At 52.7% G+C, this 24,468-nt stretch overlaps 2 protein-coding genes across 10 annotated transcripts in view; both read right to left on the bottom strand.

Annotated features, from left to right (window-relative positions):
- Positions 1 to 244: 244 nt before the first annotated feature.
- On the bottom strand, positions 245 to 2,480 carry MFSD6L (major facilitator superfamily domain containing 6 like). Its single transcript, XM_047831624.1, has one exon. The coding sequence runs from the start codon at positions 2,306 to 2,308 to the stop codon at positions 545 to 547; it is 1,764 nt and encodes a 587-aa protein (XP_047687580.1). The 5' UTR covers positions 2,309 to 2,480; the 3' UTR covers positions 245 to 544.
- A 1,995-nt stretch (positions 2,481 to 4,475) lies between these two features.
- The window catches only part of PIK3R6 (phosphoinositide-3-kinase regulatory subunit 6), a 60,182-nt gene continuing 40,189 nt past the window's right edge, over positions 4,476 to 24,468 (bottom strand). For all 9 annotated transcript variants that reach the window (XM_047833345.1, XM_047833337.1, XM_047833339.1 and 6 more), the window contains 7 exons: positions 21,736 to 21,846; positions 19,833 to 19,920; positions 19,483 to 19,553; positions 18,909 to 18,999; positions 17,200 to 17,315; positions 5,742 to 5,854; positions 4,476 to 5,166 (listed from right to left, as the gene is read on the bottom strand). In XM_047833345.1, the coding sequence (XP_047689301.1) occupies positions 5,013 to 5,166; positions 5,742 to 5,854; positions 17,200 to 17,315; positions 18,909 to 18,999; positions 19,483 to 19,553; positions 19,833 to 19,920; positions 21,736 to 21,846 (744 nt within the window). In that variant the 3' untranslated portion in view covers positions 4,476 to 5,012. The remainder of the gene's footprint in view (positions 5,167 to 5,741; positions 5,855 to 17,199; positions 17,316 to 18,908; positions 19,000 to 19,482; positions 19,554 to 19,832; positions 19,921 to 21,735; positions 21,847 to 24,468) is intronic.

The following is a 24,468-nucleotide window of genomic DNA, read 5'->3' on the forward strand; positions in this document are numbered from 1 at the left end:
GCTCGTGCTTTCCGGACCCACGGGAACACACGTGACTCACGAAAGCCAGCAGCCCCCCTCCGCCACCTGAATCCTGCGGGTCCCCTTAGCTTTTCCTGGCACCTGCCAGTTTGAGCACGCCAGTGTGGCTGAAATCAATGGCACTGGGGTCAGTACCAGTAAAGCTCTTTGCTAACCTTACACACCAAAATACAACGAATAAATGAACACTAAGGGCACATTTTTGTGAGGTTTTTTTTGTTTGGTTGGTTTTTTTTTGTTTTTTTTTTTTTAGCAAATGTATTCTTCCTCCATTATTTAAAAAAAGATTGAACGGCCAAAAGTTAAATCTCCCCTTACCACAAAAGTAAAGAGAATCATGCATCGAGGTGATCCTGTGGGACTTCTGCACACACACTCCTTTTCTCCCTCCAGGCACCCTGCAGCCCCAGGACCTTGTCCTCCGCAGGTGAGTTTTGTCCACCACCACCCACCCCCCCCCCCCCGCCCCCCAGCCTTGGGCACCTTCCCCGATCAGGGCATCGTGACCTGCCTCTCCTTCCTCCTAGCCTGAATGCTCCTCCCTCATGGCCTTCACGAGCCAGTCCCGTTCCGACCCCTGCTCAGAGTCGCTCGTGTCGCTGGCCTCCACGACCAGCAGTTTCGAATAGCTGATTCTCTGCTCCTGGGGCAGTATCCACTGGACGGACAGGAACAGGGCCAGCCAGAGCAACAGGCCCGCGCAGCAGGCCTGGTACAGAACGGCCAGGCTGAAGGACATCACCACGAAGCCCCCCACAAAGCTGCCCAGGCTGGACCCGCCCCCGTAAAAGTGGCCTTGGAACATGGCACTCAGGGGCCTCTCCATTCCGGGAGAGGCCAGGTGCTCGACCGAGGCCTTCACCGCCCAGCCCAGAGCCCCGCTGCTGATGGCGCTCAAGGTCTGAGCGGGGAGGACGGACCACCAGTTCCAGAGGAAAGCATAGTAGAGTAGCTGCCCGGCCAGACAGCCCAGCCCCAGCCCCACGGTGCCCACCCTGGTCAGTTTCCTAAGCAATGTCGCTCTGAACGGATGGACCGCAATCTCCCCCAGCCAGCCCAGCGCCACCGAGAAACCCATGACCAGCTCGCTGCTCCCGCGGTCCTTCATGTGCCAGAACAGAAAGTTCTGTACCGTGCTGGTGGCGGCTCCTATCAGGAAGACAGTGAGGGCCAGGAGGGTGAGGCGGGGGTCGCCGGCCACCAGAGACAGCGCCTTGACGGTTTTGTAGCTGGGCTCCCGCCGCCTGCACGTGGGGACGGGAAAGGCGATGCTCACCAGTAAAGCCAGCGTGCTGACCAGTGAGTAGCCATAGAAGTGCAACACACCCCGGGGGCCATTTGTCACCAGGGAGCATTCCAGCCGTCCCGCCAAGGCTGCGATGCCACACGCCCCCGTGGACATGCCCAGCAGCCTCCAGATCCACAGGCTTCTGTAGCGGTCCGTGGCGTCCACACAATCCAGGTACTCATAAAGGCTGTCGTCTGCCACCTGCTCCAGAGGGGCCGTCAGCAGCTCCCAGAACACCATGGACCCCAGGGAGAGGAAGAAGGTCCACCGCAGCCCTTCCGAGGACAGGCCAAGGGCCCGGGCGTGGCCCTCGGCTGCCGACCAGTTGGCTGGGCTTCCCAGCGCTGTACCTCCAGCAAGCAAAGGGAGGGCGGTCCCGCCCACCTTAAAAGCCCCTTCCCGAGAGGGAGCTTTCACCCCCGAAGTGACAGGATGGACAGCTAGGGACGTGGTCCTGGCTCCCTCCACGGAGCCCACGGCGTGGCCAGGAGGATGACCGGACGGCTCGTGGACACTTCCCGCGGGTCCTTTCCCCACGCCAGAGGCCTCCACGGTCCCAGGACTGCTCTTGGATGCGGGGCTGGGCGCCCCCGGCGGCTGGTTCGAGGCGAAGGTCCGGGTCAGCGCGGCCCCCGGTGGCGGCGCGGTGGGGGTGGCGCCGTCGCTGGCGTTACAGGAACCCGACCGCAGATCTCTGTCCAGCGGCGGCACCAGGACCAGCAGCAGGCTGGCCCCCACCGAGCCGAGCAGCGAGCCCATCAGAAGCACCCTCCTCTTCTGGTAGCTTTTGGCCAGGAAGGCACAGAAGGGACCCCAGAAGGCTGCGATCAGGTGCTTGGTCCCCATCAGGATGCCCACCCAGGGCGCGGCCAGGCCCAGCTGCCTCAGGTAGAGGGTCAGGAACGGAGTCACGCAGGCGTCCCGGACCCCGCACACCAGGTGGAAGAGCCTGGCCACCCCCAGAGCCCGGCTGACGTCCCACTGGGGGTTGGCGCTCATGGCTGCCCGGCTCCGTCAGTCCCGGGCGGGCGGGGGGCGGAGCTGGGCGCGGGGCGGGCGCGGGGTCACGGCCATGGGCCGGGAGCGGGGCGCGGGGCGCGGGGCGAGCGGGGAGCCCCCTCCGGCCTCGGGCCGCGGTCACCGGGTCAACGGCCGCCACGCCCACCCACCCCCTCCACGTCCGGCCGCCGCCCCGGAAGTAGCCCCGCCCCCTGACGCCGCACCTGGGGGGCGGGGCCGGCGCACCTGCGCGCCGCACCTGCCGGGCCCGCAGCTCCCCCGGCCGTGCGCGCGCGAGCGAGGGTGGCGGCCGGTGGCCGGCCCCGGGTCCCCCGAGAACCTGAGTCAGTTCTCTGAGTCGCTTCAGGCGAGGAAAACTGAGGGCCGGTGGGGGGGCGGGGAGCGGGGATGCGATTCACGATAGGACCTACCTGTTACCCTCAGGGACCGTCCCTGTCCACCCTCACTGACAAATCCCCCCCGCTCCGCAGACTCGCGCTCCCCTCCCCTGCTTTATTTTTCTCCGCAGCACGCATCACCACCCGGCGCACTACCGGTTTCTATTTCGCGTGTTTCTCTCGTTTCTTGTCTGGGTCCATCAGAGGCAGAACTCCAGGAAGGCAGCTATTTTCGTCCCCAGGGCACAGAGCTGTTTCCTTGGATGCCAGCTGCCCCCGGGGGACAGACACTATTGGTGACACGGGTCTCTTCAGTGGGGACAACCCCCAGAGAGCAGGGCTGGGTCTTGGGGTAGCCCCCTGCCCCCCACGCAGGCAGCTGTCCCGGCCCCTGGAACAGTATGTACTTAGTGGTTAGTTTCAATCCACATCTCAGGGAGCTCAGTTGTCCAATTTGAGGGCACACCTCCCAGAGGCGGTGAGCTAACATTTGGGGCAGCAAATACAAACAGGTCAACAATCTTAGATCAACAGAAGTGTTTTCATTAATTGGCCTGATAGATACTGGCAGAATTTCACTGATGACATTCGTGGTGTCTGAGTCCCATGGACTGGTTACCATTTTGCTGGAGGCCTTTCGTCTCTGGGCAAGCATTTATAAGAATCTAGAGAGTCAGGTTGTCCGGCCCTTTGAAATGGTGTTGTGGGCTTTACTCCCAAGTGGTCCAATGTCCGCCTGCTGATTCGGTGACCCTTTCATGCAAGGTTTGCTCAGAGCACCTAATTTGGCTGGGGTGGGGGTTGAGGGGGTGGCGATTTGCCCACACAGGTCAGAATGTGTAGGGGACTTTGGTCTATGACTTGCTTTCGTTGTGAGCTGGTGGATTCTTGCAGGAGGGGCCCAGAGATCTCACCCAATTCAAACAGCTGGTAAACTCGCAAATGTTTACTTAAAGATCCTAGTAATTGCGAATGCCAAAACTGATACAAATCAGCATCCGTCACGCCAACGGCAGGAAACTAAATGTAGCCACCTCCAGGTAAACCCACTCAAATCCAGTGATATCGGTCATTTCTGGTTTGAAACCCCCTCAGTCTCAGGCTTGCCCCTAATCCCTCTCTCCCCGGGTTCTGCCGGGGGGCAACTACAGTGGAAGAGCTCACATCCATCCACTCCTTGGTCTTCATCGATCCAGAGCTGGAAGGCACCCTGTCATGCTGGTGTCCCTTGGGCCCACCTGCCTAGACCCCCAGGCAGCCCCTCTTGCAAGGGGTCTCGCAGACTTGCCCCCCACTGCTGGGGCGATGAGGCCAAAGGTAAAGTGCCTCCCTCTCTACTCTTGGACCCCCTCCTCCCACCATCCCCTGGGGCCCTGCCCAGGCAAGAGACATGACCTCAAGTCCATGCTTTTATGTTTTCTCTGTTACTTTTCTTTCCACCCTACACCTAGTCCCGAGGGTGAAGAAACTGGTCTGTGTCACCGAACGTCCCTATGTTGCATCTGGATACACGTTTTAGAACTCAGGGCGCCTGGGTGGCTCCGTCGGTTAAGCGTCCGACTTCTGCTCAGGTCATGATCTTGTGGTTTGTCAGTTGGAGCCCCACATGGGGCTCTGTGCTGAGCTCAGAGCCCGGAGCCTGCTTGGGATTGTGTGTGTGTCTCTCTCTCTGCTCCTCCCCCGCTCATGCTCCCTCTCTCTAAAATATAAACAGTGAAAACATTTTTTTTTGAATCCAGATGTCGCTAGGTATTAGATAAAAGCAAAAATACTTTAGTGTGTTTATTGGAACTGACGATTTCCTCTCACTCGGGAGAGACACCTGCCTGGGAATGCAGGACGAGGAGGTGGCTGGAAGGAAGAAAAGGAACAGACTCTCGGAAGGGAGAGGCTGCAATTATCTTTGCCTGCTTCCCACCCCCCACCCTCCCCCCCAGGCCACAGAGCCCTGGCCGACAGAGCATCTCTCACTGGGGGCGGTTTAAGGGCCGAGGGGGGATCTTGGGAATTGAAGATCAGTGGAGGCGTGGACATTTGTGCACGGAGCCGGGTCTTGCTTGCGTGTGTGCAGCTTTGCTGGGACCTTCCTGGGGCCTGTGTGTGGGCCCTGCTCCATCACCTGCCACGGCCCAGTAAGCGCCCTATGCTCCGGTCACTCGCTGGCTCCTACTCACAGCCAGAAGCCACCCAGGGCAGCCAGGCCTCGTTCCGGCGGCCGGTGTGAGTGTTTGGAGGCTGGTGGGGTAGTGTATCCGTACTCTTGAGCCTGGGCTCTCAGACCCGGCGCTTCTGCTGCCCCTGCGGGCTCACTGGACGATGCCGGAGAACGTGTTGATGGGCATTAGAAGGGGCTTGGGCTTGGCTTTGGTCCCTTCCACCTCCTGCCCGTGTGAACTGAGCTGTGACGCCTCGGACTTGTGGGCCTCGGAACATGGCTCTGGGCAAGGAGAGACCTCGAATCTGTGGGTGGAGAGAGGCCAGCTCAGGAGACCCATCTCTGGGTCAAATCTTCCCCGGGGGGGTTTTGAAGGTAGACCCTCTATTATAGATTATACAGAGGAGGCCTCATGGAGAGAGGAGGGAGTCAGGACAAGGAAAGAGCATCCTGGGCGGGGTTGGGGGGGGGTGGACACCGAGAGAGGAGGCGTGCCTGCGCAGTCACTCAGTGTATGCCTTCCTTACCCAAATACACCGCCCCAGGGGAAACCTCTAAGCAGCCCCAGGTTAACCTTTGTGGGAGGGACTGTGCCAACACAGGGGGTCAGATCTGTGGCCACGGGCCGAGTGTATGTAGAGGAATCTCCGGAAACTTAAATGGCAGGGGCTGGCCAGAGTCAGCCATTCATTAGTTCTTCTCCCTGGATTCATAGGAAGTCACAGGGCAGTGGCCTAAGTCCATCCCACCAGGGACACCTGCCCGGCCACAGGGTCTGCCTGCGACAGGTGTCCCGGGCTAGAGGCAGGAGATAGGAGGGGCCAGCTGCCGCTCACGTGTGCCCCGTGGGGCATGCAGGGGTGGCGAGGCCCGGCCTCACCTGACCACGTCCTTGAACGTTCGCCGACTGTCCTTGTCCAGGAGCAGCGTCAGGAGCCTCTGGTCCTGGCTCTGGATCTGGATGTTGGCCGTCCGGAAGGTGTTTGTCACCATCTGCAAACAAAGAGAGCTCGTGTGAGTGTCACCTTTGTGACAGATGGCCTTGCCAACACCTCCTACCCTCTCCGGTGTCTTTGTTCAGTGCACGGGGTCCCCAACTCTCTTCCTGTAAGTGACTTGGAGCAGTGACAGTATTCTGCAGAAACTGTGTCTGGGCTGCCCCGGCCCCCAGGTGTCTCGTCATTTCTGCAGTTGTCCTAAATTTCGACAACCTAGATCTTGCCAAGTTATCAAGGTACCTGAGACCTCCATAGAACGGGTGTGTATATTACATGTGCAATTTTGGCGGGTGGGGGTGGGGGTGGGGAATATTTCAGGGATTTTAGGAGTCCTGACTGCTGTCCTCAGAGTTGAATTACATACGAAATGATTTCCCTGGGGCCGAGATAGAGGGTCTAGGAAGCAGCCACCTACCCTCATGACGCAGACCAGCCCTGTATCTGTTTGCACCATGGAACTGTCTAGGGACCAGGCACAGGTGGGAAGGCATCTATTCCCTGCACAGGAAACCTGGGGCAAAGGGCTTCCTGCCTTCTATGCTCCAAAGCCCTGCGTGGCTTCTCTAGAAAGTACCCAGGACCAAAGGAAAGCAGCCAGCAGGCTCCAATCCCCTGACCCGAGGGGCTGCCCGGAGGGAGGGGACCTCTCGGGAGAGGATTGGGAGCATCTTGCGTTCCAGGTGGGGCCTTCAGAGGGACTTTCCGGGTGGCTGGCCCACTCTACATGCAGACAGCAGCTTTGGGGGGCTTGTCCCCCCCTCCAACATTCTGGACCTCTAGAGTTCATCTTGCTCAAGAACTCTCAACCCTGGAAATCACCTTTCCAAAACAAAATTAGAGATTCCTACTGACGTGGTCTGGACTTGAGCCCAGGCACAGGCATCTTTAACAAACTCCCTTTTGCAGGCAGGATGGGGACCACGGAGCTAATCCAGCTTTTCCCTGTGTTAGAGCAGAGGTACAAGCAGCAGCCGAAACTGGGTGGGGGTGGGGATGGGGGTGGGGAGTCAGGCACGTCTGGGCATTTCGGCCGAACATTCGTCGGAGTGGGGGTAGGACACTGACCAGGATGCTAGTTGCACAACCATGAGCATTGGGATGTCATCCGTGACCTTCCAGAAGTATCTGGAGAGACTGCAGGGAGGCTAAATTCCTGCGTGGGCCGGGGGGTGGGGAAAGCCAGATGCATTGCGATGGCTTAGGGGACCCCGCTTGAACTGACCCCAGCTGGTGAGGGAGAAGACTGAGGTCTGGAGGGATTGACCGTGACCTTCTGAAGCTTTCACAGTAGTAGGCGTGGGAACCAGCTCCCTGACTCCCCACTCAGTGCTCTTTCTCTGCGTCAGGCTGTTCTAGGTATCTCCCAGCAGGATCTGGGCCTGCCTGACCTTGCCCCCCAGATAGCCAGTGGCGGTCTCCGGGCCTCCTTCCACCTGCCCGCCGTGCACACAGAGGCCTTCATGTCCCCCTTGTGGTCTGCGTGCCTCCCCACACCCGACCCTGCCTGGCTTTGGCCCTGTGACGACCACGGGGCTTTTGGATTTCATTCTATGGATGCGTTGAAAGGGCGAGACTCCGTATTGCAAAAGGTCTCAGCCTCAGCTCGTTAGGGGCTGAGCAAAATGCTGCTATTCACGGTTCACTGTCAGGGGCTTCCTGCCTCCCGTGCCCCCAAAGCCCCAATTCTACCATTCCTGCCTTATTTCCCACCGCTTTCCTCTATCAAACTTCCCAGCCAGCCCAATGAGCCTCGTTGCTGCCCCTTAAACTCACCAATCCAGCCACAGTGCCTTTGCCCTGCTGTTCTCCAAGCGGAGAACACCCTGACTCCAGCTCACCGCGAAGCGCCCCTACCACGCGGTGTTCGTCTAGCCGTTGGTGCAGAACACATAACTGACCGGCCTGGGTTCCAAGAGCAAAACAAAGCACCTGGCGCTTCCTCCAGCAAGTCAGTGCGGGGGTAAAAGGAAACACGAAGGGGTGGTAAGTTTAGAGTCTCAAAAAGCCTCCAGGCAGGTTGTTTCAAGAGGTCACGAGACATAGGAACTGTTAGGGGTGCCTGGGTGGCTCGGTCGGTTAAGTGTGGGACTTCCGATTTCAGCTCAGGTCATGATGTCACTGTTTGTGAGTCCAAACCCCGAGTGGGGCTCTGCACTGACAGCTCAGAGCCTGCTTGGGATTCTCTCTCTGTTCCTCCCTCGCCTGCTCTCTCTTAAAAAAACAAAAACAAAAACAAAAACAAAAACAAAAACAAAAACAAAACTTAAAGAAAAAGAAACCCTTGTAGGGAACGGACTTGGGAAGAGGAAATACAGGAGTGTAAACGGGGCCACCTTGCAGCCTACTTGAGGCTTAGGTACAGAGCTGTCCAATAGAAAGGAGGTGTCCCCTCAGCACACGTGACCTCTCAGCCAATCAGAGCTCTCCTACGGTAGACCTGTTGGCGCAGAGAAAATGCGCGCATGCGGGTTAGGGATGAGGTCCTGGAGACGCGGGGACAGACTAAAGGGCTCAGCAGAGAGCACCTACCGAGGGCCAGACAGCTGCACTGAGTGCTGGGGAGGATGGGGAGGATCGAGACCAGGGCACTCACAGTCCATGGCTGTACAGAGATCATGCCCCTTACAGTGTTGCCCATGCCCCCATGGCTGTGACCCCAGGGCCGTGTGGGCGCACAGAGAAGGGGCACCTAGCTTACCCAGGAGTGGGGGGGGGGAGGGGTGAGCGTCAGGGAGGGCCTCCTGGGGGAGAGGACCCCTGAGTTTCCTTTTGAAGGAGAAATACGAGCTATGGAAAGAGGACGGGGAAGAGAAAGGTAGGAACAGGTTTCGGACCAGGCACGGCGCACGAGCAGGACACAGAGGTGTGTCTGCAGGGACTTTCGCACGTGCTGTGCGGCAAAGGGTCCGCAGACACAGGCCGGAGTTGCTTATGGAGCCGAAGGGAGCCATGCTATGCAACACTGAAGAACTTTCCTGCCCTTCAGTCATACAGCCTGGGAAATGACAGAGGGGTTTTAAGCATAGGCAGGTCCGAGTTTTATTTTATTGATTTCTTTTAAGTTTATTTCTTTATCTTGAGAGAGAGAGAGAGAGCATGAACAGGGGAGGGGCAGAGAGAGGGAGGGAGAGCATCCCCAGCAGGCTCCGTGCTGTCAGCGCAGAGCCCCACTTGGGGCTTGAACTCACAACGGTGAGGCGATGATCGGAGCTAAAATCAAAGAGTTGGTCGCTTAACCAGTGGAGCCACCCAGGTGCCCCTCGTTTAGAAATACCGCTCAGGCAGAGATGCGGAGGTGGACTTAAGGAGCATTGCAGTGGCATCAGCTAGGAGGCTACTGTGTTTGTCCCGCAAAAGGGGATGGTGGAGGTCTGGACCGAGGGTGACCAAACCTGTCCTGGTGTGCCCGGGGCTCTCCGGGAGTTAGCGCAGCAGGCCGCGCACCCCAGGAAGCAGTCCTGAGTCCCGGGCAAATTCGCGTGGTTTGTCAACCTAAGTGGCTCCAAAGGAGGGAGATGAGGAGGAGAAAGTTCGAGAAGTGTTAAGAGAGAAAACCAGCAGGACAGGGGAAAGCGAGGGAGACGAGGCATCTGAGGGGACTCCCAGAATCCTGGCAGAGGTGATGGGTTAATGACGGTACCATTAAATGAGAGGCCGGCCATAGCGGGGAGAAATGACATGAAAATCATTCTTAGCACATATACAGCTCTTTCTTGGTCACACACTGTTTTGAGAGCTTTACATGTGACAATGATTCCTTCCCCACAACAACTGGGTAAGGTCTATTTTATGTTATTATTATATTATCTACTCTTATTATTACCTATCTATTATAGTATCTATAATCTATTATCAATACTATTATTATCGTCCCCATTTACAGATGATGAGATTGAGACATACGCAGCCTGATTAACTTGCCTGAAGTCACATAGCTGGTAAATGGCAGAACCGAGTTCTGTACCCAAGCAGCCTTGGTCCGGCTCTGGAGAGCTCTTAGCCAAAGTCCTGGCTTTGTTTTTGTTTTTTTTAAATTTTTTTAATGTTTATTTATTTTTGACAGAGAGAGAGACAGAGCATGACCGGATGACCGGGGGAGGTCAGAGAGAGAGGGAGACACAGAATCCGAAGCAGGTTCCAGGCTCTGAGCTGTCAGCACAGAGCCCGACGCGGGGCTCTAACTCATGGACCGCGAGGTCAAGACCTGAGCCAAAGTCGGATGCTCAACCAACTGAGCCACCCAGGCACCCCCTGGCTTTGGTTTTGAATATCTTGTGTTTGGGGAGTTGTGGGACATCCAGTTCATGCTGAGTTGAGTGTAGGGTCGGAAACTCAGGGCGTGACTATCAGAACAGGAGATACATATTTGGGAGTCCTTAATGCATCGGACTCAGACCACACATGTGGGTTAGCTGGTCCAGGGAATGAGAAAAGAAGTGGGCCATGGATGGAAGTTGAGAACAGTAGCTATTTAAGAAACTGGTTTAGGAAAAAGAGCCCAGGGAAAGAGGCCAAAAAGTCATGGTCAGATATGTAGAACTTTGAGAAAGTGGTGTCTCCAAATTCACAGATTTAGGGAATTTAAAGACTCGGAGAACAGGGCATCAGTTCTGGTGGTGGAACTCATTAAAAATTGATCAAAGTGGGGGGCAACTGGGTGGCTCAGTTGGTTGAGCGCCCGACTCATGGTTTCGGCTCAGGTCGTGATCGCAATGGTTCATGGGTTCCAGCCCCACGTTGAGCTCTGCACTGATATGTGGAGTCTGCTTAGGATTCTCTCTCTCTCTGCCTCTCCCCTGCTCATGCTCTCTCTTTCTCTTTCTCTCCTCTCCAATAGATAAATTAAGTAATTAATTTAAATAATTGATCAAAGGAATAAAAACCTAGAAAAATTGCCTATGACAGTGTTGGAAGCCAGCTTTATTGGCATATCAACATATAAGTGGGACTTTAAATATATATTTTTTCAATTTAAAGGTAATCATGACAGAAAAAATAGCATATATAGCTTGCAAATTGTCAGAGGGGGAATATAAGCTAACAGAGCTTAAGTCCCTCCCTCCCCCCAAACAGCAAAAGCATTACAAAAATCAGAAAGCACAACATAAGACAGCAGAAAAAGATCAAATAGTGCATAAAATTAGTGTCGATGGATTAAACTATAAATTGGTAAAAAGCACAGACTTTCAGACTGAGTCAGAACAAAATCCAACTGTATGCTATTTACAAGAGGCATATCTAAAATAAAATAAAAATGTTTTAAAAGTGAAGGATGAAAAAAAATAATAAAAAAATAAAAGTGAAGGATGGGGTGCCTGGATGGCTCAGTCCGTTAAGCATCCAGCTCTAGATTTTGGCTCAGGTCATGATCTCACGCATGGGTTCAAACCCCACATCAGGCTCTGTGCTGACAGTGTGGAGGTTGCTTGGGATCCTCTCTCTCCTTCCCTCTCTACCCCTCCTCTGCTCACTCTCTTGTGCTCTCAAAGTAAACAAGTAAACTTTAAAATTTTTTTTTAAATAAAGGGATGAGGATTTCTGATTTCAAAATGGCAGAGTGTATACTTTCTTCTTCCTTTCCTCTTATAATTTGCCCCAAAACAAGGAGCTGCAGAATGTCCATCGATGAATGAATGGATAAAGAAGATGTGGTATATACATACAATGGAATATTACTTGGTGATCAAAAAGAATGAAATCTTGCCATTTGCAACTACATGGATGTAACTAGAGGGTATTATGCTAAGTGAAATCAGTCAGTCAGAGAAAGACAAATATCATAGGACTTCACTCCTATTTTGTGATAAGACACAAAACAGATGAACATAAGGGAAGGGAAGCAAAAATAATATAAAAACAAGGAGGGGGACAAAACATAAGAGACTCTTACAAAAAGCGAACAAACTGAGGGTTGCTGGCGGAGTTGTGGGTGGGGGGATGGGCTAAATGGGGGAGGAGCATTAGGGAAGACACTTGTTGGGATGAGCACTGACTGTTATACATAGAGGGTGAATCACTGGATTCTACTTCTGAAATCATTATAGTACTACATGCTAACTAACTTGGATGTAAATTAAAAAACAAACAAGCAAACAAACAGGTGTGTTTTTCATGAAACTAGAAGACACCCAAAGCCCTAAAGCATGACATTTAAGGACAGAGGGAGGAAGGTCCAACACAAGGATCAAAACTCTGGAAAGCTTCTGAACGGGAGGCCGCATATCCCTCAGATAGTGGTGATGAGATAGAGCCCGAATAAAGGGAAAGCACTGTAAGTCCTACAAGGAACGGTTAGATAGTTTCAAGTGCCCACTTCCAGCCTGAGCAGCCAAGCAATGAAACTCTCCCCCTGCCACAGACACTACAGAAGATGGACCAGAGAGACTCTGGACTTGGGGACACCACAGTTGGAGGAGGACGGTGTGAATACCATCCATGTACTGTTGTCTGGGTAGATGGGCTACATGAATGTCTGCTCACTGAATGGTGAGACCCCTAATCCCCTTGCCTGGCCCAGCCCCAGAGTAAAGACACCAGCAGGCCTACTCCCCTTTAGCCCCCAAGGCAAGAGTCTGAAGGACCCTTTTCTGGGAAAACAAGACTGTCCTAACAATGAGACTTTAACATACTGACATTTGGGTTTCTCCATGGAAAGGTCTATGGCCTTCGGAATGCCCACCGTTGACTCAACTTTTTAGTACCTCAGTCTTCCCCCCCCCCATCTTTTTTTTGAAGTTTATTTATTTTTAGCAATCTCTACACCCAACGTGGGGCTTGAACTCATGATCCAGAGACCAAGAGTTGTAGGGTCTTCTGACTGACCCAGCCAGGTTCCCCTAGTGCCCCACTCTTAAATTTGAACATCAGCCAAGGATCACCAGATTTTTGGAGACAGCACTTAATGTTAAAAAGAATACTAATAAAATGAAGAAAGAAAGAAGAGAGACCCAAACAAACAGAAGGAATTTACAGGAAATAAATACAATGTAGGGGGCAGAAGGAAAATTTCAAATAAACCACAGTTAATTATTATCTTCAGAGAAAGCAGATACTGCATCGATGACACAAGAATCAAATGATATTAAAAAATGAATAACCAGAGGGGCGCCTGGCCGGCTCAGCTGGTAGAGAGTGCGACTCTTGATCTTAGGGTTGTGAGTTTGAGCCTGAGCCCCACGTTGGGTATAGAAATTACTTCAAAATAAAATCTTTAAAAAAAAAGAAGAATCAGAAAACAAGAAAAAAATCTTGAAGTTTAAACATTCAGTAAGTGAGTTTGAAGAAAACTCTCAAAACTTGAAGAAAGGAAGAGAAGGATGGTGAGACAGAAAAGATTAGAAAGTCAGAGTATCCCTCTAGGAGATCTAACACCCAGCTCTCTGTAGTTCCAGAAAGAAATAACAAAGAAACAGAGGAAGGAAATAATTTTTTAAAACTACATTAGAAAATATGTTAGCACCAAAAGATGTGTCTCCAGATTAGATGATGTCTTTTTTTTTAAATTTTTTTAATGTTTGTTTATTTTTGAGAGACAGAGAGAGACAGCATGAGCAGGGGAGGGGCAGAGAGAGAGGGAGACATAGAACATGAAGCAGGCCCAAGGCTCTGAGGTGCTAGCAAAGAGCCTGACGCAGACGGGGCTCGAACTCACAAGCTGTGAGATCATGACCTGAGCCAAAGTCGGATGCTTAACCGACCGAGCCACCCAGGTGCCCCTAGATGATGTCTTTTAAAGATCCACAATAACAGGGCACCTGGGTGGCTCAGTCGGTTGAGCGTCTGGCTTCAGCTCAGGTCATGATCTCACAGTTTATGAGTTCGAGCCCCGCACTGGGCTCTGTGCTGACAGCTCAGAGCCTGGAACCTGCTTCTGGTTCTGTGTCTCCCTCTCTCTCTACTCCTCCCCAACTCATGCTCTGTCTCTCTCTTTCAAAAATAAATAAAAACATTAAAAAAAATTTAAAGATCCACAATAATGAATGAAAACGATTCCACCAAGGCATATGCTTGTGATATTCCAGAACCTTTTATGAAATGAAGCCTCAGAAGCTTCTAGAAAGGGAGAGAAAGGAACAGCACAAGAAGTTATCATATTTTTCAGCAGCAGTGCCAGAAACTAGAACATTCAGGTTTGAACAAACTGAGATCCCATTGACAAAATCAAAGCCATACTGGGAATGTGGACCAACCTTTCCTATTTTGGATAGATGAAGTAGACAAAAAAAATGTTTAATTGCAGATTAGAGTAATATGGTGTATCTGACCTAATAATTATATGCCATATTTTGCATTCTGTAGACAAAAAAAACACACGTGTCTCCCTTCAGTTATCACAGGATATTTAAAAATTTATCATGGACCGGGCAGTGAGGCTAATGCCATAAATTCTAAAGTTGAAGTTGTGTGGGTCAGAGGCTTTGGTTGTCTCGGGGGAATTTAGTAATCTCAGGAATCAAGGGGCTTGGGTGTCAATAGCCATGGGTGCGGGGGACAACCATGGGCTCATATGAGGCAGGGAGTGGGAACTGAGATCCCCCCCGCCCCCTGCCCAAGGACTCTTGAACACTATGCTCTCAGCAAAACACTCTATTAGAAAAAAAAAAAATTGCAGCCTGTGCTATGAATGAGGAGGACAAATATTCCCTGGGAATTCTTAGCCACAAGTCTGTCCTTAGGTGGATCTGGGGTCTGGGAATTTCTGAGCCAAGAAATTAACTCAAAATATGGGCTTGGGCTGATAATATCCCGGGGGGCCCGCGGCTAAGGCAAATACAGAATTTTTCTAGAAGGTCGCGTTTTCCACCCAGATTTCCCACAGACAAAGCCCCAACAGGTAGGAAACACACCTGGAAAACACACCTCCAGTTGAGGAAACATACAAAGAATTAAGCTGCCACGGGTTCAGTGGACCCAGTAAACGCAGGGATTAAACTCCCGATGAGTACAGATAATGTAATTATATACATCAGACTATAAAGTGAAAATCTTTAAAATGAGCAAAGAAAAAAATAAATAAAATGAGCAAAGAAACATAAGAAGGAAAAAAGCTGTATTATTACAGGAATAAGCGTGTCATTTTGATTCTTATTTTTTCAATGTTTATTTATTTATTTTGAGAAAGAGGGTGGGAAAGGGTAAGGGCAGAGAGAGAGAGAGAGGGAGAGAGAGAGGATCTGTGCTAACAGCAGAGAGCCTGATGTGGGGCTTGACCCCACATGACAAGGGCGTTTGGTGGCTCAGTCAGTTAAGCACCCGACTCCTGTCCACTCAGGTCATGACCTCATGGTTTCTGAGATCGACCCCTGCATCAGGCTCCGCACTGTCAGCTTGGGATTCTCTCTCTCCTTCTCTCTGCCCCTCCCTTGCTCTCTCTCTCTCTCTCTCTCTCAAAATAAATATTTACAAAAATATGACATAAAGGATTAATATTCTCATATCATAAAATAGAGACCACAATAGTAACATCACATGAGAACATAAACAGACAATACACAAATGAAGAAATAGAAATTATCACTGTGTAGAAGAAACTCTTCAACTTAATTGGTAGTCAAAGACACACAAATGGAAATAATGAAAATCCTGACAAATTTACAAGGAGGAAAAAATTAGTCCACGTGTTAATTGTGCAACAAAATTGACCCTCTCAAACATTATGGAGGGCAACACATCAAAATATATCAAAAGTCCTAACATATGGATGCCATTTGACTGAGTGAGCTCACTTTTAGACATTTTTAAAAAAGGTTTAACTGTGATTTTTAGTACCTATTTATCCCTATGCATGTTCCTTGCGGTATTGCTTACAATTATTATAATTATATAATTATAATAACTATATAATTATTGCTTATAATACGCAAACATGAGAACTCACCTAAATGTATTATAAGCAATCAGTTAAATAACCACATGGACCAACACAGCCATCATAGGAGAAATATCGACCGTAACATATTTAGTGACATGAACAAGATCTCGCCCAGGCAGACTCACAAAGCCTTAGTATATTTTGGAAGAGAAACATCAAGTTTTTACTCCGTACTTTGATAGTATGTAGCGATCAATTACGTAAAGACATACAGAAAACCGGCTGGGTGCTTGCACCTCGAAATAGTAACAGTCATTCCTTTCTAGAAAATGGGACTAGAATAGAAGTAGATTTGCTTCTTTGTGGGGTGTTTTGTTTTTTGTTCGTTTGTTTTTTGCATTTCCCCCAAATCACTGAACTTTTCTTTACAGGTTAAAACATTACTTTTTTTTTTTTAGTTTATTGACTTATTTTGAGAGAGAGAGAGAGAGAGAGAGAGAGAGAGCGAGCAAGCAGGGGAGAGGGTAGAGAGAGACAGAGAATCCCAAGCAGGCTCCCCACTGTCAGCACAGAGCCCGACGCGGGATCTCAAACCCTGAGATCAGGACCCGAGCCGAAGTCTGACGCTTCACGGACTGAGCCCCTCAGGCGCCCCTAAAACGTTATGTTTAAAGGGGAAGATAAACATTGAGGACCAGAAAGACCGCTTTGGTCTCAGCGACCATGGAGGCGACTTTGCCACAGTGGGGAGGGTGTTACCCAGATGATAGCGGGGAGGAGAGTTTTTGGCGGGAGACCGAAAACTAAGATGGAAAAGACCAGAGCACGTCTCCAGGCCACGAGGGAGGAGCGGTAGAGAAGGTCCACGCTGGAGGAAAGGAACTAGCATAGATGAATAGCGAATAAAAGCCCAGAAGACAGGCAAGAGAAGGGCGTCGGGTCCGCTCCCATGGACGCAGGATTTATTCCAGAAGCACTCAGCCACTGAGCATACGGACTGAGTAGCAACTTGATGCCTGGGAGCGGAGTGGGGCTGAGAACAGGGTTCAGGCGTAATCCTGGGATCCACAGCCCAGCTGAGTGGGGAAGTGAAGTCCAGAGAGGCCACGAGACGGGGGAGAGTGGGTGGGTGCTGGGTCTCTATCAATAAGGGAGTCCAAATCAATAAGTATCAATCAGGGCAAAGGGCAGCGGTCGGGGCGATGAGGTTAAGGAGCCGGCTCGATGTGGTTCAAGGTTGGGCTGTTGCCGCTTAGGAGTCTGGCTGCTGGGGAGGGCTCGGGAGGCCAGACCTGGGCCCGTCCTCGGTCCTTCAAGGGCCAGCGGGGGGAGGGGGGGCTTGACTCTCCCCGGGCCTCAGTTACACCAGCCGGTGCTCCCCGGTACTCCACACACCAGGGGAGAGCAAATTCTCTCCAAGGGGAAGACCCAATCCGACAGCAAAGGCTCAGAAGCCATCTCCCCTCCTCCGAACACCCCGGCCCGGGCCACCTACCTCGTTCGAGTACCCCATGCTGCCCAGTACTTACAGAGAAGGACCTTCCCGCCAAGTTGGAGGACTTGATGACCTCCGTCACGCTGACGTTCAGGCACGTGTGGTCTGTCACGGGGACAGCAGGTGGCGGGGCGGGGGTGGGCCCAGAAACTGGAGGGAACAAGATGGGAAGCAGGTGGCTGTAACGGGCCCCCCAACTTCCTGACTGCGCCTTGGTCCCGACCGCGTTTCAGTTCCTCCCTGAACATCCACTGCCTTTCCCTGGGGGACCCACAGGGTATCCTCTGTCACGGCAGCCACCTCCCCATGCCTTTCTGTACCCCCTCCCGCACCCCTTTTCCGTGGAAGAAGGTGCGGTGGACCCTTCTTGAAGCCCCCGGCACGCGATCAATGGGAGGAGCGCAAGTTAGCGTGGGGGTGGGCGGGTGGGGGGATGCTGGCGGAGGAAATGAGGAAAATACAACTTAACAATTAGAGCGAACACGGTAGTTTTCTAGACGCACGTGAGTGAGGACTCCATCTTCACTTGAGAAACGAAAGGACCGGTAGAGAGGTCACGAGGAACCCGCCCAAGGTCACACAGATGGTAAATGGCAAAGCCGGACCTTGAGGCCAGCCCCCATCCCGACCCAGAACCTGTGCTCTTGACCCACCTCTCGGCTAAGAGCTATCCCCAGGGTCACGTGTCTCCCTTGCGGTGTTAAAGGTGCACGAGTGGGGGGCGCCTGGGGGGCTCAGTCGCTTGAATGTCCGACTTCAGCTCAGGTCACGATCTCACGGTTCATGAGTTGGAGCCCGGCATCGGGCTCTGTGCTGATGGCTCGGAGCCCGGAGCCTGCTTCGGATTCTGTGTCTCCCTCTCTCTCTGCCCCTCCCCTGCTCACACTCTGTCTCTGTCTCTTTCTCAAAAATAAACTAAACGTTAAAGAAAAAAAAGATGCACAAATAAAGGTGGTCTTGCTGGGTCCCCTGCTTCCTTTGCCTGAAAGCGAGCACCCGGATGGCCTGGGTGTGAATCCGGGCTCTGACCCTTCCTCATGGACATGACCTGGCCTCCAGCATTTCTCCGCCTTCAGTTACGTCTCCGGTAAAAAGCGCCTGGTATTAATGACGCTGATCTCACAGGATTCGGAGAGTCCATGTGTTTGACACAGAACATTGCCCGGCCTCTGATCAATGGGTTCGGTGACGTCCTCACTCACATCACCGAACTTTTCTTTCTTCCAGAAGACCAGGGGGCTAACGGAACAGCTCACGATTATCCTTCACTCTCGGCATTTACATTGGTATCTTTTTAACATCTCTATTTTAGATTTGGAGCGTTAGATAAACTATCTTATTATCTATTAGATACATAGCTATTATTAGGTAATTAGCTACAATTAGAGAGTTTGGGCCGGTGGTGCCTTTGGTGAACTGGGGATTACCTGCCCCCGGTGGAGTGACATTCAGAAGAAAACATCTCCAGACGCAACAGAGGCAGGAGGGCGGCAGGACCCCCTCCGTGTGGCCCCTCTGCCTTCCAGCTGCAGGTCAGGACGGAGGCCAATACTGTCGCACGTCCCCCCGATGGTGAGGGCAGATACCACGCCGCACCCGGGCACCCGGTGCCCAGCCCTGCACGACCTCAGGATTGGGTGGGAGGCCCGATTCCTCCGGGTCACCTCATCTGCCGTCACTCGCCCCTTTTTCCTTCTCCCCCCACCCCTCCCCTTCTCGTGCCTTCTCTCTCCAGCTCCTTACCTTCAGTGTCACTGGCTGCAAAGGTCTTCAGGACCAGCCCAGTGGCCCGCAAGGAAACGGCGACCTCTTGGGCCCGGTGGCTGAGCAGGGCCTGGAGAGGGGATGCGGGCACCAAGGGGGTCCTCAGAACATCCCTGTCCCCCCGGGCACCCTCGTGTCAACAGTCCTGCTTCCCACCCCTGCCCTGAGATTCTTGTCCGAGCCACCAATGTCCAAGGCGGGGCTGGCGGGGAGAGGCGGAGAGCACTCTTGGCCCCAGGGAGCACGGTCAGCCTCCTAGGCCCGAAGGGACGCGTCTCCCATGCCATCAGTTCAAGCATCTGGCCAGCTAGGGAGGAAGGCATCCTCCAGCAACAGGACAGGCCCCTTGTCCCTTAAATCACGTGGCCTCCTCGGCTGCGTGCAAGGCCGGTGGTAATTTGCTCATCCCTGCAAAACTCTCCAAAGGCTGGGGAAACTGGGGCAGGAGGTTCTGGCTCTGTCTGCTCCCACCAGCCTGTCCCTGATGCCTGCTTCCAACCCTGTGCCTCCCACCTCCTCCTGAGCAGCCCCCCGCCCCCCACGAACCACTCACCTTCTGGTAGCAAATGTTGAGCTCAGCCCCTGGGCCCTCGGCTGCGCCCCTCCTCCTGGGTGAAAAGCCATCTGAGGGAGGAGGAGGGAAGAGGCTGAATCGCGTAGGAGGCTCCTGCCCCTCCCGCCTCACCCAGGCCGAGCGGAGCTGCTGAATTGTGACAGCATCTCTCCTTGGATGGAAAGGAAGTATCTCGAGGGTTCCAGTCCAGGCAAGCTTGGAGGAGCCAAGGGCACCCCGGTATTTGGTGGAGTTGGGGGGGGGGCATTAGGTGAGAGGCGGGAGGACGTTCCGGAAACAGGGCTCGGCCGGAGATGCGTCAGTGAGCTCTGGGAAGGGAGGATGCTCACCTTTGGGGGGCTTGGTGTCTTGAATCTTCACCTTGAGCTCAGTGAGAAAAATGTCCTCTGCAGGGTGTTGGCTCAGGTCCCTGAAGATCTGGAGGGAGGGAGGAGGTGTAGACTGTTGGAGAGCTTCTGGAAGGAAGCAGGGCTGGGGCCCCCACCGTCCAGGCAGTGACTTCCCGGGCCTGCCTGTCCACAGGTGTCCAGTGATGTAATATATTTACAAATAGGGGAAGCCACTGGTATCAGAACCCAAGCCGTCCTCGACGGTCTGCAACCACGACGGTCTAACGCGGAAGGAACAGGGCACACAATTCACACAGGGGCGGGGCCGTGTGAGAAAATCTCTTGTGGACGCCAGAAGGGCCAGAGAGGGGGACCCCATTCCTGACTTGCAAGGCGAGACCAGCCAGGACGGAAGGGCTCGAGGGAGCTGAGCCATTCTGGGTTGGGGCTGGAAATCTGGGGCTGGAGGGGGGTCTCTGGGACCCTGATGGGTCAAGACAGGAAGCAGACCCTGCCACCGTCACAAACACAGGAAAACACAGGACCGTGTGCGGGCCCCATCCCGACATTTTTCCAATCAAAGGATTACTCAGAACTAAGAACGATCCAGATGCCCAACCACAGAACCACTCCCGGCCTCCTGACAGCTTCTGAGCCAGGGCACAGCCCTGCTTTGGGGGCTTCTCCCCCAAATCACCTGACTTGAGCCCAAAGCCACGTTATAAGTGCCTTCTAACAGCCTCTGCCCACGGTTGTCCATGCTGTGCACTGTTTCACGCCGCCTGCCTGGCCAGAACCAGCAAACCCAGGTCTGCTCCAGGGGCCTCTGGCCAAACGGCAGCGACAGGATGCCTAACCTTTCAATTTATTTGCGCGGCTGAGATGTTTATTCCCTTTACCAGCCTGAGAGGTTTACTCCCATCCGTTTGTTTGACTTGGGTTGTTTCGTTTTGCCTTTTGGAAACCAGCGACAGGAGCTAATTGCCTCATTTAGGTCAAAAAGGGGGAAGGTCATGAAGAAAATTTCCACCACGGGATGCAGAGTGAGGGACAAGAATCCGGAACGAGAGAGGAAGCAGCAGAGGCCGCCTCCTGAAATCTCAGGTTGAGGGGGACGGTCCCGGAGGAGGCGGGAACAGACCGGAAGGGCATGCATCATGGGGTTTTGCCTGAACTGGTGGGGGGGGGGGGGGCTTCATGTCTGCTGGGGAGGTGTGCATGAATGTGTAGGCATGGACAGAAGCTTTGGGGACACCTAATGGTCTCCACTTTCCCCCCAGTGGAGTGGGTGGCCAAGCCACTTGCCGAGAGTGAGGACTCAAGGAAAGCAGAGAAGGTGGGAACAGCCACTGCAGCAGGGAAAGCAGGCTGGACACCGCGGGTGTGTCCGTGTCCGGCCAGAGGGCTTCGGCTTATTTTTTAGCAGGTGCTCAGGGGCCCCGAGCTTAGCAAAAGCTGAGGTGCACTTCAGCGCTGCCCTGGGCTCGGGTTTTGCTGGGAGGGGAGACAGAGGGGAATCGAGGACGCAGGGGCGGAGGGGTGGGGGGGAGAAGGGGAGGGGGGCTTGCAGGGGCGGCACTGTGTGATCAGAGACTGGACAGTGAGCGTTGAGGATTTCTGAGATGAAGCGATTGCTGGTGAGAACTTTCGCAGCAGCCCTATTGCCAGCCCTCCGCGGGGTCAAGGCCCAAAGCATCTTTCCACGCGAAGATGTACTATCTGCTCAGGCCGGATGCCTGTGAAGTTCATGATTATCCGATTCGTCCGAAGATTGGAAAGACACGGTTAGCAACCCGGAGCGTCTGGGTGGGTCTGTGACATGTGCCCTGCTAACCCGTGTCTCCCCAGAGCCGGGGTGTTTTGGCGGTGGGGTCCCGGGGGGCAGGGGGAGGGCCATGCTTACCTTGACTGTGTAGATCTGGAAGTAGACGGGTTGGGTGCCCATGCGAAGGTAGTAGGTGGTGACATCGAGGATGAAGGGGTCCACGGTCCGGGATGTGTCCAGGGAGGGAGGCTGTGCGGGGGGCAGGGAAGGCCTTCAGCCACCACCCTCCGGGCTATGGTGGGAGGTGCTGTTTCCGGAATGGAGAAACTCCAAGGCTCCCGTGCCCCCTCCGTGAGGCACTAAACCCAACTGGTCCCTCAACGCAGTCCAGGCCCTGCTGACCGCCTGACGTCTACTCCTCAGGCAAATATACCTGTCCAGGGTCCCGGCCCCCCAGGGCCTCCGATGCATTCCATTTTGCACAAAGACACAGGGGGCGCCTCTAGCTGGAAGGGAAGGAGCTGGACGCTTGGGGTAAGGACCAGATGCTTGAGAACATAGCCAATGATCACAGGGGCTGAACTGAGTTCCAGGTTTGGATTAGGCGTTCACTGGCCAGGTGACCTTGGGCCCGAGAGGCGAGGTGATTTGCGGTCTCCTTTAGCTCTTGTCGTGTTCAAGTATTATATCATTATCTATCGATCGATCGATCTGTCTATCGATCTATGTATCTCTCACACTGTTTCCAGTCTCTTCATGTGGAAACTGCGTTTGGACTAAGTGTGGGGGCCATACAAACTGCTAATTATTAGGGCAAAGCAAGCAGGGGGAACCCTGATTTCTACACGTGTCCCGGCTTAGGGGCGGGGGAAAAAGGTACCAACCAAAGAGCAGAAGTGAGACCCGCACCAGATGTTCCTCCCCTAATAGCCTCCAAGTCTTATTTATTGATTAAAAAATGTTTTAATGTTTATTTATTTCTGAGAGAGAGAGAGAGAGAGAGAGAGAGAGAGAGAGAGAGAGAGAGAGAAAGCATAAGCAGGGGAGGGGAAGAGAGAGAGGGAGACGCAGAATCGGAAGCAGGCTCCAGGCTCCAAGCTGTCAGCACAGAGCCCGACGCGGGGCTCGAACTCACAAGCCGTGAGATCATGACCTGAGCTGAAGTTGGACGCTCAACCGACTGAGCCACCCAGGTGCCCCAAGTGTTTTTATTTTGGGGGAGATAGAATGAGCAGGAGCAAAGCAGGGGCGGAGAGAAAGCGTGAGAGAGAGAGAGAGAGAGAGAGAGAGAGAGAGAGAGAATCCCAAGCAGGCTCTGCACTGTAAGCACAGAGCCCGATGCAGGGCTCGAACCCACAAACCATGAGATCATGACCTGAGCCAAAATCAAGAGTCAGATGCTCAACCGACTGAGCCACCCAGGTGCCCCTGATAACCTCCAAGTTTTGAGGAAAAGGTATTTCAATACTCGGCTAACCAGTCTTCTGTGTATGCACAAAGACACTTTTCGGGTAAGCAATAATTCAGGAAACAGGCCCCCCCCCTACATTTTTATTAGAAGGTATAAGAAAGAACCCCAAACAATCAGGCAATAAAATGACACAAAGATCTCAGTAAAGTGTCAACTTAGAATATAAGGTACCTAGGAGTGTTTGGGGGGGTGCTCAGTCAGTTAAGTGTCAAACTTCAGCTCAGGTCATGCTCTCGCAGTTCGTGGGTTCGAGCACCGCATCGGGCTCTGTGCTGATGGCTCGGAGCTTGGAGCCTGCTTCGGATTCTGTGCCTCCCTCTCTCTCTGCCCCTCCCCTGTTTGCACTCTCTTTCAAAAATAAATGAACATTAAACAAAAACTTAAAGAAAATAAGGTAGCTAAACTCAATAGACTCCTTCATACAACAGCAAGTGCTACCCAAATATAAGGGGAAAGAGACACCACCCACAACTACAAAAAAAAAAGCCATCAAACGTAAGGAGCAGATTCAGCAAGAAAAACATGCTAAAAGTGTAGCTATCCTGAGGGATGTACAAGACTTTTGTAAATAAAGATAAATCCCGTGTTCCCACAGGGAGTAACTTAACACGCTAAAGAGGCTAAGTCTCTTCCAAATTTCAATCAAAATCCCAAGGTGGTGGGGGGGGTGGGGTGGATTAAAAAAAAAAAACTTGACAGGGGCGCCTGGGTGGCTCAGTCGGTTGAGCGCCCGACTTCGGCTCAGGTCATGATCTCGCGGTCGGTGAGTTCAAGCCCCGCGTCGGGCTCTGTGCTGACAGCTCAGAGCCTGGAGCCTGTTTCGGATTCTGTGTCTCCCTCTCTCTCTGACCCTCCCCCGTTCATGCTCTGTCTCTCTCTGTCTCAAAAATAAATAAAAACGTTAAAAAAAAATTAAAAAAAACTTGACAAAATTCTAATATTTATCTGGAAACAGATACAGTCTGAAACATTTTCCGGAAGAACAGTAATGAAGTCGGTTTATTCTGCCTGCTATTAAAATATGAAAGTACCAATGGGTCCGGAAATGGATGGATCAACAAGAAAGAATAAAAATTTAGTAAACGAGAAAAGTGGCTTTTCAGACTGATGGGGCAAGATGGCTTGTGCTATAAATAGCTTTAGGACAACTGGCTACACATTTGGAAAAAAGACATTCGCATGCTTCACACAAAGCACTGAAACCAGTCGCAGGCACGTTAATTTAAATGTGAAAACCGAGGCACTAAAAGAGTTACAGCAAATCATCAGGGAATATTTATCTACTCTTGGATGTAATTTAATCAGCAGAGGAGAACCTTCAAAGCAGGACTCCAAAGGCAGGTCTCTCAAAGGATAAAAGTTCTGAGTGTGACATAAAAATACAAAACTTCTGGGGACGC

Source organism: Prionailurus viverrinus, chromosome E1 (assembly GCF_022837055.1).
Source record: "Prionailurus viverrinus isolate Anna chromosome E1, UM_Priviv_1.0, whole genome shotgun sequence".
NCBI lineage: Eukaryota > Metazoa > Chordata > Mammalia > Carnivora > Felidae > Prionailurus > Prionailurus viverrinus.

Coding starts and splice junctions, on each gene's coding strand:
- MFSD6L (XM_047831624.1), bottom strand. CDS start 2,308: ATGAGCGCCAACCCCCAGTGGGACGTCAGCCGGGCTCTGGGGGTGGCC.